Below are 16930 nucleotides of genomic sequence, written 5' to 3' on the forward strand. Positions count from 1 at the left end.
ATGGTTACTAAATGTAATGCAAGTGAGTTTTTGTTCTCCACTCAATTTTTCTCAGAGGTAGGAATTTACTTATTTTAATTAAAAAATTATTTTACATATCTTAATTAGATTTTTCTTAAGAGTTAACGTTTCCTTTGTTTGTAGGAATATTTTGGCCGCCGACTCGTCCTCTGGAGTTGTACTTGCGTGAAGAGCCTGAATCTGTAACTATGAATTATTAATTTTCTTTTCTTTCCTTAAAAACCTATTATTTTTCATACCAGGCTACAAATAAAAATTGGATATCTCTTTTTAGGTTGTGATCGACAATGGAATTGTTCAAGTCACTTTATCCAAGCCAGGTGGTTTTGTCCTTGCAGTAAAATATAATGGAGTTGAGAACATACTGGAACCTAAAAATGATGTAGATGATCGTGGGTATGCATATATAAGCATTTATCCTTCTCATTTGGTCAAAGCATTTTTAAACTTTTTTTTTTTTTAATATATCTTAATAAGGTGAGAGTTCGAATTTTATGGATAGAGCAGATACTGCCTAAAAATGCTTCATCCATTAGTGGACGGTCGGACGCGATCAATATTTAGTACTAATTTAGCGGGATGAAAATTTATGTCTCGTTAATATCAAAGAAAAAACATCCTAATAGTATCTGACAATATTAATAAAATGAACTTTCTATTTATTAGATTAGTTTCATTTTACAAGATTCAATTCCTTTATTTTATCTTACACTAATTATGTCCTAACAAAAATTTATTCGCAACGCAGTTACTGGGACATTGTTTGGTACAAACCAGGGGCTGAGGACATTTTTGACAAGTAAATTGCCTCTTGAACAAGCAACTATATAATGAGGACTTATATACATGTTGCTTCTAAACTTGAATCGTACATGAATAATTTGCAGGCTAGAAGCAGCAAATTTTAGTGTTATAACGCAAAATGAAGACCAAGTGGAAGTATCGTTCAACAAAAAATGGGATACTTCCACTAAAGATGCTAGGGCAGTCCCTCTAAACGTCGACAAAAGGTATGATTTTCTCGTGATAATTTTTTTCCCATGAAAAAAAGATATATTGGTAGCAGGGTTAGCATGGGTTTAGCTAGAATTAGAACTAAATTGAACATCTAATGGGGATAATTGGATAAAAATCGGTCCGAAAGTTTTAATTTTGAATCAAACCAAAATTAAGAGCCTGAGTTCCATTCCAGATTCTATTTTCCGTTGTTTTAACAGGAACTGTTGACGAAAGTAACAATTGTGAAAAAAAAAATTATAGGAGACTAAATTGGGTCTCATGGTTCTGATTGAAACCAAAATCAATAATCCTAGGACTAGTTTAGAAGATCGATTCCAGTCCTAGTCTAATTGATTTTTTGTAGGTATATATTGCGGCGTGGGAGCTCCGGATTTTACACATATATTATAATGGAACGTTTGGAAGGGTGGCCTGCCGTCAGCATGGATCAAATTAGGGTTGTTTTCAAACTGGAAAATGAAAAGTAACTGAAGTTTTTGTTCTAACTTATTTTCACTGTCGAAGTGCTTTATGGCACATATATAAGGTCTATAATTTTCAATGATTAGGTTCAACTATATGGCGATATCAGACAACATACAAAGGATCATGCCTACATTTCAAGATCGTGAAAGCAGTCAACCTCTAGCGTATCCTGAAGCTGTTCTCTTGACCAAAACAGCCGATCCTAAATTGCAAGGAGAGGTATAGGTTTTGGACAGCACGATCATGGTTCGATCTTAAAATGAATTTGAATTAGCCGAAATCAGTACCAAATTGTGGTAAACGGTTTTTAATTTCAAACCGTAATAGAAACTGTGTATTTACAGTTCGATTTCGATTTTTCATTTTTTTAAACGAGAATCGGCGAATTTGATTTTAAATCGGCAGTTTGGATTTGCAACCGTGAAAAGAATATTTTTTTTTAAAAAATCCCAATTTGCTTTTTTATTTTATTATACTTTTTAAGATAAATTTGAAGACTTTGGTAAATTGGTTTAGAAATTTAACAATACTATTTATTATTATTGTTATTATCATTTATTTCTAGTTATAATTCAAAAAATAGCTTTATAAAACTGGAAAATTCTTATCGAATTGGATTTTAAATTAGAACGGAAATGAAATCAACGATTCTGAAATCAAATCCGGTGATTCTGAAACTATGTTCATGCTTAATTTTGAATTTTGCTGTTTTTAACTACATAACGAAACTATATGTTGTAAATAGACATATAGTTTAACCTTGCTCTTTAATTAACTTTTACTTTTTAATTAAATATATATGGATTCATGTATTATGGGTTGAAACTTAATGTTATGATATAATGGAATGTATTAGGTGGATGACAAGTATCAGTATTCCATGGATCGCAAAGATAGCAAAGTGTATGGGTGGATATCACAAGATCCGGCGATGGGATTTTGGGTTATCCGACCCACTGATGAGTACTGTACAGGCGGACCATTTAGACAGGAACTGACAGCTCATGCTGGTCCATTTATTTTATCCGTAAGTTTATACCATAAGCTTATTGACTGACAAAAAAAAGAATTTATTTTGAAGTAAAAGCACAAATTAGAATAACGTTATTTTACAAATTTCACCATTAATTCGTAAAATACAATTTTGATGTTATTGAGAATAATGAAACCTAAAATCATGTTTATATGTTCGCTAAACATACCATTACGTTATAACTAATATTTTAAATATCATTTTTATGCATATGCAGATGTTTACTAGTTGTCATTATCTGGGAAAGTATGCAAATACAAATTATGAAGAGCCGTGGAAAATGGTTTTTGGGCCTGTTTTTATTTATCTTAATTCCAACCCAACTGCTGATCAGAAAGCACTTTGGGATGATGCTAAAAGACAGGTAGATTATTAACACATGGTGTTTATTTTTTGAACTAAATGAAAATATTTATTCCCAGCAGAATGTAACCATCTCTAATAACTTTTTATTTTTAATTTTTTTTTCCTTAAATATGCACCATTCCTGCCAATAATTAGATGTCAGTGGAAGTTGAAAGTTGGCCATACAATTTTACTCAATCAGAAGATTTTCCTTATTCTGATAAACGAGGAACTGTCTCAGGACAAATAACAATACAAAATGAGTATGTCATAAGCTTTTTCTTTATTATTATTCTTTGATTAATACTAACAATTTCTGAATATTGCAACAATTAATACACTTTCATATTCGAACTTTTTTACTGTTAATTAGAGGGGATTCCAAATTGGCAAGTGGTGCTCATGTGGGCTTGGCAGCTCCAGGAGATGTAAATTCATGGCAATTTGAGACCAAGGTTAACCCTCCATAACCTTTATCTCTTTTAATTATCTATGAAGCAAAAATTGGAAAAAAACTTACTTCCAATTACTAATATTTTATCTTTTCTTATTTTATTTTAGGGTTATCAATTCTGGACTCAAGCTGATAAGGAGGGGTCTTTCACAATTGAAAATATCCGAGTTGGAACTTATAATTTGTATGCATGGGTTCCTGGATTTGTTGGAGGCTACAAGTACGGTGAGGACATCGCCATTACACCAGGTACGCTGTCCTTTCCTTCTTCTTCTTCTTCTTCTTTATTTTTTATTTTTTATTTTTTATTTTTTATTTTTTTGCTTTAGTTGGTAAATTTAATTTCAAAAATTAATTGGTAATTAATTTCTAAATGCAGGAAGCAATACTAAATTAGGTGTCCTCAACTATGAATCTCCTAGAAAGGGGCCAACCATATGGGAAATAGGGTATGCTGACCGATCAGCTGCTGAGTTCTTTGTGCCGGACCCAGAGCCAACACTTACAAACAAATTATTCATCGACCAGCCAACCGAAAAGTTAGCTCTCATCAACAATTATCAGTTCCAAATCCTTGCACGTAAACAATATTCCTTAACATATAAACTTCTTTTTAATATCTAGGTTTAGGCAATATGGATTATGGCAACGATACACCGACTTGTATCCTAAAGAAGATCTCGTATACAATGTCGGCACTAGTAACTGCAGCAAAGATTGGTTTTTTATTCATGTTCCAAGGTATTTTATCTCATCATTGATTGAAACTTTTCATATTAAAGAGATTACAATCCCGAAGATAAATGTAATATCCATGAACGAAAACTCGTTGTTTGCATTGCAGAAATACTGGGAAAGATGTGTACAGCCCAACCACATGGCAAATAACTTTCGAGCTCCAAACTGTGATTCGAACTGGAAATTACACAATGCAATTAGCCTTAGCATCAGCATCTGAAGCTGAGATACAGGTGCTATAAATCCTCTCTTATTATTACTCGCAAAGTTTTACTAAATGGGAAGTTAACTTAAACTCTGCTCATAATTAAGGTGAGGTTCAACGACGCAGCTGCCAAGCGACCTCTTTTCACAACAGGGCTAGTAGGCAAAGACAATGCAATAGCGAGGCATGGAATTCATGGGATCTACTGGTTTTATACCATTGATGTGCCGAATGATGTACTTGTCGATGGAAAAAATACAATTTATTTGACTCAGACAAGAGTTGCCGCAGCCTTTTCTGGTGTGATGTATGATTACATTCGTTTGGAAGGGCCAACAAGTACCTGATTCGTCAGCTCCAAATTTTTTAAAGTTATTTTTATATACTTTTAAGCATGACAAAATCCAAAATTAATGTCAATAAGTCGATCAGGTACGGCTTAATTGGCCTTTTTCAGGTTTTATAAAAGATGTGGAGAGCAAGAAGTTTCATTTTTGGAGTACGTTATATACAGGAGAAGCTTACCCTCTAATGTTGTAATGTCTAATGATATCCTAGCTCATTAGTTCTCTAATATATACTAAAAATGTTAATGCATATGAAATTTCCCTCTATTCAATCCTTGCTTTGAATTTTTGTTTATTTACATTTTTTTAATTTAAACAAAAGGAGAGATTGTTCAATCCAGTAGGTTTATCCACATCTCTGTTCTTGTTCATTTGACGATCAAACTTTCATAATTTCATACGAAATGAGTGCTTAGCTTCCCTTATATACGTTATATACAGGGGAAGCGTACCCTCTAATGTTGTAATCTCTAATGATATTCTACCTCATTAGTTCTCTAATAAATACTAAAAATGTTAATGCATATGAAATTCCCCTCTATTTAATCCTTACTTTGAATTTTTGTTTACTTTTTTTTTTTTTTAATTTAAACAAAAGGAGAGATTGTTCAATCCAGCGGGTTTATCTACATCTCTGTTCTTGTTCCTTTGTCGATCAAACTTTCATAATTTCATATGACATCAAACACTAAACTCAAATTCTAATATACAAAAAGGAAAAGGGAAAATAAATTCTGAAATAAATTTTTGACTAAATGCTTATAACAATAATATACAATGAACACCAGTAGCTGGTTAGAAAGGAAAACATAATTTCATGAGGTAAAAAAAAAAAAATTTAATCAGACCTTAAAACATTATTAGTATTCTCCTGTTTCAAAAGAGATTTTCTTGACCCAACTGAAGAATTTGTAGAATTGCTACTCCCATTATTTGTGAAGGCAGAAGTTGTATAAGAAAACCTACAGATATTCATGGGAGGTGCATAGTACATTGGCACAGGCAACTTCGACGGAAGATTTGGCAATGGAGCTTCAAAATTAAGAATATTAATCACTTGCCTAATTGATGGCCTGAGATTAAAATCAGGATGGCAACACCATAATCCAACGATCATTAAACATTCTAATTGCCTTTCATCAAATTCTTCTCTTAATCTTTTATCCATAGCTTCAATAATTTGCCCTTTTCCATATAAGTCCCATACCCATTCAACTAACCTTACCTTATTAGCTTCTTGCTTTGCATCTACTGGTCTTCTTCCACAGGTGATTTCGAGAGCCACGACTCCGAAGCTGTACACATCTGATTCTTTACTTGCTTTGCCTGTTGTGACGCATTCTGGAGCTAAATATCCCATTGTGCCAGCCAAAACTGTTGTTTGTGAACCTAACTCATGGTCTACGAGTCTTGCCAGACCAAAATCACCAAGTTTAGCATTAAAATTTGAATCCAACATTAAATTGCTTGATTTTATATCTCTATGCACTACACATTGTTCCCATTCTTCATGAAGATATAGTAGAGCTGAAGCTAATCCTAAAGCAATTTTATATCTTATACTCCAAGTTAAAATTGTTGTTGATCTTCCGAAAAGATGTGAATCGAGGCTTCCGTTAGGCATGAACTCATATACAAGAAGGAACTCCCTTTTTTCATGGCACCAACCAATTAGTTGAACTAAATTTCTATGTCTCAATCGACTAATTATCTTTACTTCTGATATGTATTCTTTTTTACCCTGCCTTGACCCTTTCGAGACCTTTTTAACCGCGACGGGTGTATTAGATTCAGTCAATAATCCTCTGTATACACCTCCGAATCCTCCTTCTCCTAGCTTTCCTCCCTCGGAAAAACTATTGGTTGCACGACTGAGTTCGCGGTATGTGAACCTTTTTGGCCCAGTTCCTTTTTCAAATTCATCATCCATAACATCTTCACCTTCATCTTCATTTCTATTTCGATACCATTTTTTCCAACAGAAAAAACCTAACAAACATAACCCACAGCCTAATAGTCCCAAACCCCCAGCCAAACCAACAATCAATCCTTTTTTTTCTTTGGGTTTTTTATTAATTTCCAGGTTGGAATCAAAATCCCAAGAGAGAATATTATGTGTTTCAACCCATCTGCCTGTAGAAGCAGAGAAACCTATTCTAACCCATTCAGGCAAAAAATCCCTCAAATCAACAATATAAGAAAGACTAGAATTACCACTGAACTTGGGATTTTCTGCATAAGATAGAAAAACACTCAAATTTCTAGTAGTGGAATTATAACTTACCCATGCATTAGCCTTGGATCCATTTTTAATGCTACTTTTCCAAGTAACATTAGTAACAGATACAATTGAATTAACAATTATACCAACATGATCATCACTTGGATCCCATGTATTTTCAAAACTATCAAACTCAACTGCAACAATTTGATTCTTTTTTAAAGCGCCAAAAGCAGAGTCAGGACTAAATAAGGCAAGAAATCCACCGCTGGAATTATTCGGAATCTCAGAATTAAACGGTGCCATGAAAAAAGAGATACCATCACCAACCCGATTAGGATCAACAGCTTTCATGATAAAAGAGAAATGGGTAGTGAAATCTGTAAGCTTTCTTGTTTTAGCATCCCAAATTCTTACGGGATACTTGTAAGAAGCGCGCCCGACGCTGCTCATGAGGTTGTCATCTATTGCATTCTTTGTGAGTTGAAGAACATTATTAGAAGGAAAAGAATCGCCCTGGAAGGATATATCTGCCATGTTTGGATTGAAACTTGTGAAGTTGAAGAACACGGAGCTTGCAAAGGGAAAAAATAATAAGAAGAAAATGGAAATTATCATCATCACTTTAGATTGGAGAAGGATGTGGAAATTTATTTCAAAAGCATAGAGAGATCAATGAATGAGGATATTTGGTGGAGAGTTCTATAAGAGTTAGTTCAACTATATGCTTGTCCTAATTGTTGGCTAATGTTTCATTATCTGTCATATTTATTGATTTTTTGTTGACCTTTTCTTAATTATATATATATATATATATATGTACACACACACTAACTTATTAGCCTAGTCTCATTGAGTTTAAGCTTGCAACTAATTAATTAAAATTAACTTTTTTTGTACTACTTGTTAATAATTCCATAATGAATAAATATCAAATCTACAGACAGCATATAAAGTCGATAAAATAGCTAGCTAATTGATTAGTATTAATTTTTTATCATTAATTGGCCAAGCCCAAGTAAGCCTGCTACCTTTGACTCAGATTACCTCTATCCATTTGTCAATATTATACTACCAAAAAAATATTTTCTCTTTCCTTAATTATTTAATTCCAATATGATTGATATGTGATTAATCAATTAAATGAATAAACTTAATAACTTAATATAGTAAGTTAAAAACGGACTAAGGACTAATAACACTTTTTTTACCGCTAAATTAGAAAAAAAAAATTGGCCAAATATATAAATTTACTCCTTACAAAGAAATCTTATGCACTCCAAATTTTGTGATAGACTTATCATGTTATTAAGGTTAAAGATCTTGGTAACTATGCACACCTCTCTACAATAGTAGCAGCTATTTTTCATTTTTATTTTTATATGTAAAATATTGATTTGATATATGATTTTACGACTTTAAAAATAATAATTTATACATATTCAACAATCTACCAAATGTTTAATCAATTTAATTTTATAAATTGAAATGTTTAATGAATCAAAATAAAAGTTGAACATGCTACAAATTGTTTTTTTTTTTTTTTTTTTTTTTTGAGGGGGCTACAAATTTTGTCATTATAAGTACATGGGTAGATTTATTTATTTAGCGAAAAAAATTATACTCTCTTCAGCCCATTTTGTTCGCTTGTTATTTCTTTTTGGAATGTCTTAAAATATTTGCAAGGTTTCTAAATTTATATATTTAAATAATTATTTTTCTCATAATAACTTTTATGATTGTTCATTGAACAAAAAACTTTTGTTAATATATTAATGAGTTAAGAATAAAAAAAATAAAATAATTTTTATTAACTAAATCCTTAATATGTGTAATTTTTCAAACCATATAAATAAACTAGTAGCCAAGGAGTATTACTTTTATCATATTCATGATCATCGGCAATATCAAATTAATCAATGTCGGTATACTTTTTGACCAGGTTCTTAGCCAGTGAACTTAATAATAAATAAATAAATAAAATCCAAGTTAATGCAGAGCCGACCAACTCCTTTGTGTTGTTAGCTATCTGCAAGAAAATTTTATTATATGGACGGCAAACTGGTTGCTCAACTTACTATAATTTACTTGCTGAGAAGATGTCTGGTTTATTTTGTTTATTGCTGACATGGATTTTCCTTCTTACATTTGGACTACAATAGGTTAAGGGAGAAAATGAAAACTGGATTCCGAAAGGGAGATTCAGACAGAGATATGAAGTTGATTGAGAATAGACAAATTAAGTAGAATGATGCGTTGAGCTACTTTTCCTAGTAAACAAACAAGAAATACTATATACCGGTTTCCGTCGTGAGCAGTAATGACAATATTGTTAAGTTAATACACCATAGAATATTTATGGAATATCAAGAGTTTGATTATCATGGATAAATTAAATAACGATAAGGAAGATTTTCCATTCTAAGTAAAATCAATCCAGTATGATTAATATTTAATTTTAGTTCAATAAACTAAAAATACTTGTCTAGTTAATATTAAAAAAATATATATTATTAAGCACTCACAATTGCTTTTTTTTTTCTCATCACAAATATATATATATATATATATATATATATATATATATATATATATATATATATATATATATATATATATATATATATATATATATATATTAAAACACTGAAATGAAAAAAAAAAAAAAAAACAGACATTTTAAATATAATTTTACAAGAAAAAAAAATGACATTTCACATGAGAAAATAAATGTGAAAATATTAGCTAGAAAATTTCTGTGCATAATACATAGTCTCTCATTCACCATATTGAAAATTAATTTCTTATTTATACATATATTCTTCTGGTGCAAACTTCTTCCAGATGTCTCAATTTAAAAGTCCTAATTTGATCCCCTTCTCCATATTTTGAGTCAGACCAGATCAACTACTAAATTAATAACATTTATTAATTGATATGCTTTAATTTGATTTTCTAATTTTTTTTTTTTTTAGCAGGCTATCATTAGCTTATTTTCCAAGCTTGAATTGAAAAGAACATTATGTGTTTGTTAATAATAATTATTATGCTAAGAGTTGCTTTATGATGTATTTGGCAATAGTTTTTTAAGTAATTTTTAATATTTTGACCAATCAAAACTCTAAATGCTATTTTTTACGGTGTTTGATGGCATAACAGAACTAGCTTTTAGAGATTAAGATAACGTTTTATAAAAAGTTAATCCACGTAATGTTTAGTTACTGTTTTATGAAAAGCTACTCAAATGCTGTATTCAGCAACAGCTTTTAGCGTTTTGACTAAACGCTACTTTTTGAAGTGTTCGATAACATAATGTTTGAACTAATTTTTAGAGATTAAGAAAGTGTTTTATAAATAAATAAAAAAATCTTAATTTATATAACGTTTAACTTTTTTCGTGTTATGAACAAACTACTCAAACAACTAACAGTTAAATGCTACTAATAACTAACGGCTACCAAAACAGATAATTTTAGCAAATAAACCGTAATAATTGACAGTTAAACGTTACTAAAACAACTAATTTTGTCGAATAAACCCTTAATAGTTCTATTAATTTTATTTAAACCTTAAATTAAAACCAATATGGGCCCAACTGTAACGGACTCAGAACGTCTAAAGTAATAAGCTTTGAGCTCATGCAGTAATTCCACCCATTTTCCATTAATCCACTGTCACGACCCCTCAGACTTGGCCTATGGCATTGGCAGCCATTACTTGTGAAAAACAATGCATATAATCTTCTTTTTCTTTTTAATACTAATTTCTGATTAAGTTTTTACTACAATACAGATTTAAAAAATTCAGTGTAGATAGAGAAATTATAATTTTATGCCATTTGACATCCTAATCTGCTATAACAGGTATATATAACTAGTTATATAAGTATTTTTTATTCTTTGCAAATTTCTTTTTTTCTTCTTTTAGTAGAAAAAATGTCTTTTTAAATTACTATTAAAAAAATATGTCATTGTTTTAATTATATATTTTTTCAATTTTACTTAGATAAATATTTTTTTAAACTATAAGAAATATTTTTCATAAATTAATTTTTATTTATTTTAATAATTTTAGCCTCGTTTTTGTAATAAGAAAAGAATTAAATCAAATCCGGTAGTTCTTAAATATATATTACAATATTATAAATCAAGTAAAGGAGAATTTAGAAAAAATAATTAAAATGAGATAAAGTAAATGATGTGTAAATTAAAATATTAAATTAATAAAGTGACACGATTGCTTTTACAAAAGTTAATAGCTAATAATGAAATATTTTAATATAAATATTTAAACTAATGAAAATTAAACAATTAATAATAATATATTCGTTAGGAGAATAAACAAAAATGTTTAATGATATACATTTATAAAAATTTATATAGCATAATATATGTGATTTGAATTTTTTTTCTATACAAATTAAAGTAGGCTTTCAAAAAATAAAGTTGATGAAATTGATTTTGGATTAATAAATAAATATTTAATAGTACATTAAGCAACTATTTTTGTTTTTAAACTAAGTAGGAATTTTTTACCTATACAGTAGATAGTTGATATCTCCTATATTCTAGCATCAAATGGCTAAGTTTTAAACAATAAAATCTGATGGACATTAATTGTTCACTATGAATGCAGAATTATTAACATTCTTATTAACTTGGTGTAATTAAAAATTTTAATTATGTAAAAATAAATTTAATATTTTTATTAACTAATTAAATTATGATGAGAATCCTTACATATCAATTGATTTACGATATTATAATTATAGTCTTCACAATAATTAATATTTATTCTTAATATTATTCAAAATCGCTGGAAGTATATGGAGTTGAATGGTCTACAATTAATTATATATATATATAGTATTGTTAATAGCTTTTTGCCATCAAAACCACGTAGTCTTAATTCATTGAATCCACTTTTAATTACACGGAGTTGGTGAGTTTCAAAAGAAAAATCATATTATATTTTAATGTTATGTTAAAATTAATCAATACATCCTCGTGTTTTTTTAAATACACTATTTCATTTTTTATATTTGGTTCCTTCGACTATTTAACTTTCATTTGTGGAGTTTTTCCATTAAATATCTTGTAAAAAGATGAAAAAATATTTTTTATCTTTTGTCACATATTTAACGAAGAAAGCGAAAAATAAAAAATAAAACGAATGATTATTTAAAGGGAAAATTATTATTTAGTCCCTCAGGTTTTATATAATTATCTAAGTAATCCCCGATGTTTGATGTAATATATAACTAGTCCCCGACATTTAACTCCATCTAATTAAAAGGTCCTTCCGTCCGAAAAGTTAATTTTTTACCGTTAATTGAAGAGTAAAATACTAAAACACCCCTCCCTCGCTGACGTGGACTAATATGACCTTCCAAGCGAGGGAAACGAAAAGTCAAACTGCTATTCTCCCAACTCTCTCACACGAAAAACGTCTTCATCTCCAGTGCAAGTGTTGAAGAATTTTTGAAGAAAATGATGTTTGTTGACGAAACGAAATCAGTGGTCATAGCATGTAGTGCTTCGTTTGCGTGGAATCACAATCTTGAAGCTTCGTTTTGAGGTAAATACTAGTAACTGAGACCCACTTCAGTTTTTGCTTGAAAAAAAATTGAAAATCAATATTATTGAGGACGTTTATGATGATGATTTTTGGTAAATTGAAATGCTTAAGCATCGTTATGAGTTCTTTTGTGTGTAATGATAATGTATTTAGGGTTTTTGCAGACAGTAATTCCTTTTTTGTAACACGTGTTAAATTACAATGTAGGAAAGCTTGAACTTGATGGCTTTGCCTGAAAGTTACACTATTGGGGTCATATATGAAGGGGATACAGTGTATTTATATGATGCACAACCTGACAAAATGAGTTACATTGTTCTCTTACAAAACGTATGCAAAGTTCACAAGATAAAAGATGGGAATGTGGATATTACATGTTCTGAAAATTATAGAATAGAGAACGATGCAGACATGACTTTAATGTTTGAAAGATTCAAGGACACTGATTATATTGAACTGAATTTGGTTAGGAAGCAAGGTGAACCGAGTGTTGTTATGCCAAATGTGTTCCACAGTCAGGTGGCAGATAATATGGTTTTTCATAATGAAAATTTGCAGCCTAATAGGAAAGTTCCAAGCAATGGTGTTGGGGAGGCAGAAAGTAATATTGGGTCACAAACTGAGATAAGTGGGGATGTTGGAGATGTGATTATTTTTGAGCAAGAAAATGTAGGTGCTGGGATTGGAAATACAGAGGGTGCAGGTAGTGGTAGGGGGGAAGGGGGCAGAAATGTTGATAGGATCACAGATGTGGGATATTGTGCTGGCTGATGACACTGAGTATTCAGGCTATGTAAACGAGTTAGGCAGGGGCAAAGGGAGGGGGAGAGGGCGATGTAGAGGCAGGGCAAATGTTCATGAGGCAAATGTGAATAAGGACAATAGGAAGGGGAAATGAGCAATTGCAGTTGGAGCCTCTTACAGCTTTAGAGATAGGGTACAACAACAACAACCATTGGAGGGGGAGGGGGGAGAAATAGAAACTGTTGTTGATAGCCAGTCCACAGATGATGACTATATCTTTTCTGATACTGAAGATGAGAGTAGTGAATCTGAAACACCTGAGGGAATGGAAACAGATCTAGAAGAGGAAGTTGACTTCAATGATGATGTTGATGCTGGTCTCAGCGATGTTGATACTGACAAGGAACAGTCAGCTGCAAGTAGTGACATGGAGGTTGATGCACCAAGAAGGAGAAGACCTAAAAAGAAACACGCAATCCTTGGAAGAAAATATATGACAATATATTTGAAACACCAGTTGAAGGTGATATTGAATTCAGAGTTGGGCATGCATTCTTAAATGTTGATAGTTGTAGGGAAGCTTTAAGGGATTATGCTGTTAGGGGAGGGTTCATAATAAGGATGATCAAGAATGATAGTAGAAGAGTGATAGCAAAATGTAAGGGGGAGGGCTCCACATTTAGGTTCCATGCTAATGTGGCTCCAGACTTAGTCAGTTTTATAGTAAAAACCCTACAACCTGAGCATACATGCACGAGGCCATTAAACAACAAGAATCCAAATGCAACAATAAAGTGGGTGAAGAAGAAACTGGAATCTCAATTGGCTGTTGATCCAAGAATGAGCTATGCTTTAATGCAAGCTGAGTTGAAGGGAAAATGGGGCATTGAAACTGAATATTGGCAGCTTCATAAGGCAAGGACAGCTGCTAGAGAGCAAGTTGCAGGTTCACAAGTTGAGAGCTACAATAAGTTGCATGAATACATTGCACAACTTCAAATGTCAAACCCTGGAACTTTTATAAAATTTGAATCAATTTCAAGGAACAATTTGGATGAGCCACTTGTCTTTAGCTCCATTTTCATATGTTTTGAAGCAATGAAAGTGGGATTTTTGGAGGGATGTAGGCCTCTCATTGGATTAGATGGATGCTTCCTGAAGGGCCCTTTTGGAGGATGTTTACTGAGTGTTATTACACTAGATGGGAATAAGGGAGTGTTCCCACTAGCTTTTGCAATTGTTCAAAATGAATGCACTGCAACATGGACCTTCTTTCTTGACTGTCTTAGACAATGCATTGGACCGAGATGTGATTCAAAGCCATGGACATTCATTTCAGGCAGAAAAAAGGTAACTTCCTCCAAAGTATTTCATAATTCACTTTCAACTATTTAGCTAATGATGTTGAATTCTTTTTGAACATAGGGATTGCTTGAGGCTGTGAGGACACAGTTTGAAGGTTCAATCCACAGATATTGTTGTCAACATTTGTTAATGAACTTCAAGAAGCACTTTCCAGGAGTGATGTTGAGGAAGGAATTTTTGATGGCATCTAAGTCTAGCCATAGTTATGCATTTAAGCAGCATATGAAGAATGTTAAGGCTAAGAATGAGGGAAGGGCTGCAAAATGGTTACTGGATATTCCTCTTTCACATTGGAGTAGACATGCCTTTCATCCAGCAGCTAAAAGCATTGATGTGACAAATAACATGACAGAGAGTCTCAACAGCTGGCTTGGAAACTTGAGGAACAAACCAATTATTGAGCTAATAGACTCTATTAGGCAGAAATGTATGGTTAGGCTTCATAAAAGGTTTGCAATGGCTACTGCTTGGGAAGGGAGAGTAACTCCAAAATGCAAGAGTGCATTGAACAGATTGATAAAAGAATCTAGACAATGCAAGATACTACCAAGTAACAATAATGAGTTTGAGGTGAGAGAGGGGCCTGTGGCTTTTGCTGTTGACATTGGGAAAAGGACATGCACCTGCAATTATTAGGACATTTCAGGTTTTCCATGTAAACATGCTTGCATTGCACTTGGATACATGAGACTCAATCTTGAAGACTTTTGTCACGAGTATTTCACAGTAGAGAAGTATATAAAGGCCTACAAAGGAGTCATTCATCCAATTCCAAATTACAACATCCCACCATAAACTGAATTTCCAATCCTAAAGCCTCCAAATGTTAAAAGGAAGCCTGGCAGACCAAAAGAAAGGAGAATACTTCAAGAGGAAGAAGCTCATCCAAGCATAGCTAAAAGATCTTGCACAGTTAGGTGTGTGACATGCAAGCAACTAGGCCATAACAAAAGAACATGCGAGCAAGCCCCACTAGCTATATCTCAAGTCAGATTCACTTTTGCAATCTGAATACTTATTATGTTGTTTTATAGTATGTTGTTTTTAATTTACGTACCATTTGTTTTATTAGAGGAATAAACAACTTGTGCAAAGAGGAGGAAAAAATTCATCTGGATCTACTGCTATTGTGGAAAGAGGTGCTGCTGCTGCTATGGGAAGAGGTGTTATTTGTTCCAGAGGGAGAGGTGTTGCTGCAGCAAAAGAGAGAGGTGCTTCTAGTTTGAGAGGGAGAGGTGCATCTGGTTTGAATATATATTTTTTGTTCTGTGTTAATATGTTGCAGATTTGGTTTTTTTGTTCAAATGTTGAAGATGGTTTTTTGTGGACTCATATGATGCGGATGTTCTTTTGGATTGTTGAGGTGTTGCAGATGGTATTTTGGGCTTCACATGTTGCAGTATGGATATCCTGCTATGTGCATTTTGTGGGAACAGGTTCTGCTGCTGAGAACAGATTGCACAATTAGGGAGAATAATGAATCTTTTGATTTTCTAGCAAGCACAGGAACAAATGTGTAACTTTTTTTTTCCATTGTCATTATGTTTGTCTTTTTCTTGACAGCAAACACGCAAGTGTGGACCAAGTTTGATTTGAGTAGGGTTTTTGTGATGTACATTATGTAAATATGTTGTTTTTGTCTTTTGTGAATTGGAAACATTTGACTAATGACAATGGAACTATTTGTAACCACTCTTCTGCATGGGAGCCAAGTTTGAATAAATATTTTTGCTTTGCAATTACTATACTTAACACCAAACGACTTTGGAGTTAATAAGTACACATTTTATTGCAGAAAGTCAATTACATTCAAATCATCTTAAAATTGGTTGTGTCCAGCTGAGTTACTAACATTCAACAACTAACCCACCACATTAACACATCCAACTACAAAAACTATATAAACTACAAAAACTAACCAAACTACCCTAAATAAAAAAAAAAAAAAAATCACAATCCTCTGTTACCCTTGTATAGCAACATTACAAGTAAGGTGAAAAGCATTATGATAGCCATCAAGCATATGAAAATCAACTTCTTCAAGCTGCCAATCTCCGACTCCAAGCACTCCCTTTTTCCTCCAATCATCACAATCTCACTGTACATTTTCATCATCTCCCTCTTCATGTACAACATCTCTTCCTTCAATTCAAACAAGTCAATAGCTACACTTCTTTGCCTCACTTCCAAATCGCTTACTTGAGATCGATCTGATGAATCTATAGCTTTACACCATCCAAGAAAAGACCCGCATGCATTTTCAATACAGTAATAATACAGTCGATTTTTATTTTTTTGTGTCTCTGAAATCCTAATGCTTGCTTTTTTCCCACACTTACAATACATATTCACATACCTTCCTTCCCATGCTCCATCGGCTGCGCTTGAAGAAGAC

The 16930-nt window shown here is 32.2% G+C and overlaps 2 protein-coding genes across 2 annotated transcripts; one reads left to right on the forward strand and one right to left on the reverse strand.

Annotated features, from left to right (window-relative positions):
- On the forward strand, nt 1-4900 carry LOC119369686 (uncharacterized). Its single transcript, XM_089719299.1, has 16 exons — nt 1-22; nt 145-203; nt 296-417; nt 770-820; nt 909-1031; nt 1385-1504; nt 1590-1725; nt 2363-2533; nt 2757-2903; nt 3041-3147; nt 3258-3339; nt 3446-3587; nt 3718-3877; nt 3963-4079; nt 4183-4309; nt 4389-4900. Exons 1-16 carry the CDS (start codon nt 1-3, stop codon nt 4626-4628), a joined length of 1926 nt encoding a protein of 641 aa, XP_089575425.1. The 3' UTR covers nt 4629-4900.
- Nucleotides 4901-5412: 512 nt separating this feature from the next.
- LOC105631027 (L-type lectin-domain containing receptor kinase IX.1) lies at nt 5413-7496 on the reverse strand. Its single transcript, XM_012213022.4, has one exon. The coding sequence runs from the start codon at nt 7468-7470 to the stop codon at nt 5467-5469; it is 2004 nt and encodes a 667-aa protein (XP_012068412.4). The 5' UTR covers nt 7471-7496; the 3' UTR covers nt 5413-5466.
- Nucleotides 7497-16930: the final 9434 nt, after the last annotated feature.

This window comes from Jatropha curcas, chromosome 3, assembly GCF_041381405.1.
Source record: "Jatropha curcas cultivar XTBG-Jc1 chromosome 3, XTBG_Jcur_1.0, whole genome shotgun sequence".
Classification (NCBI taxonomy): domain Eukaryota; kingdom Viridiplantae; phylum Streptophyta; class Magnoliopsida; order Malpighiales; family Euphorbiaceae; genus Jatropha; species Jatropha curcas.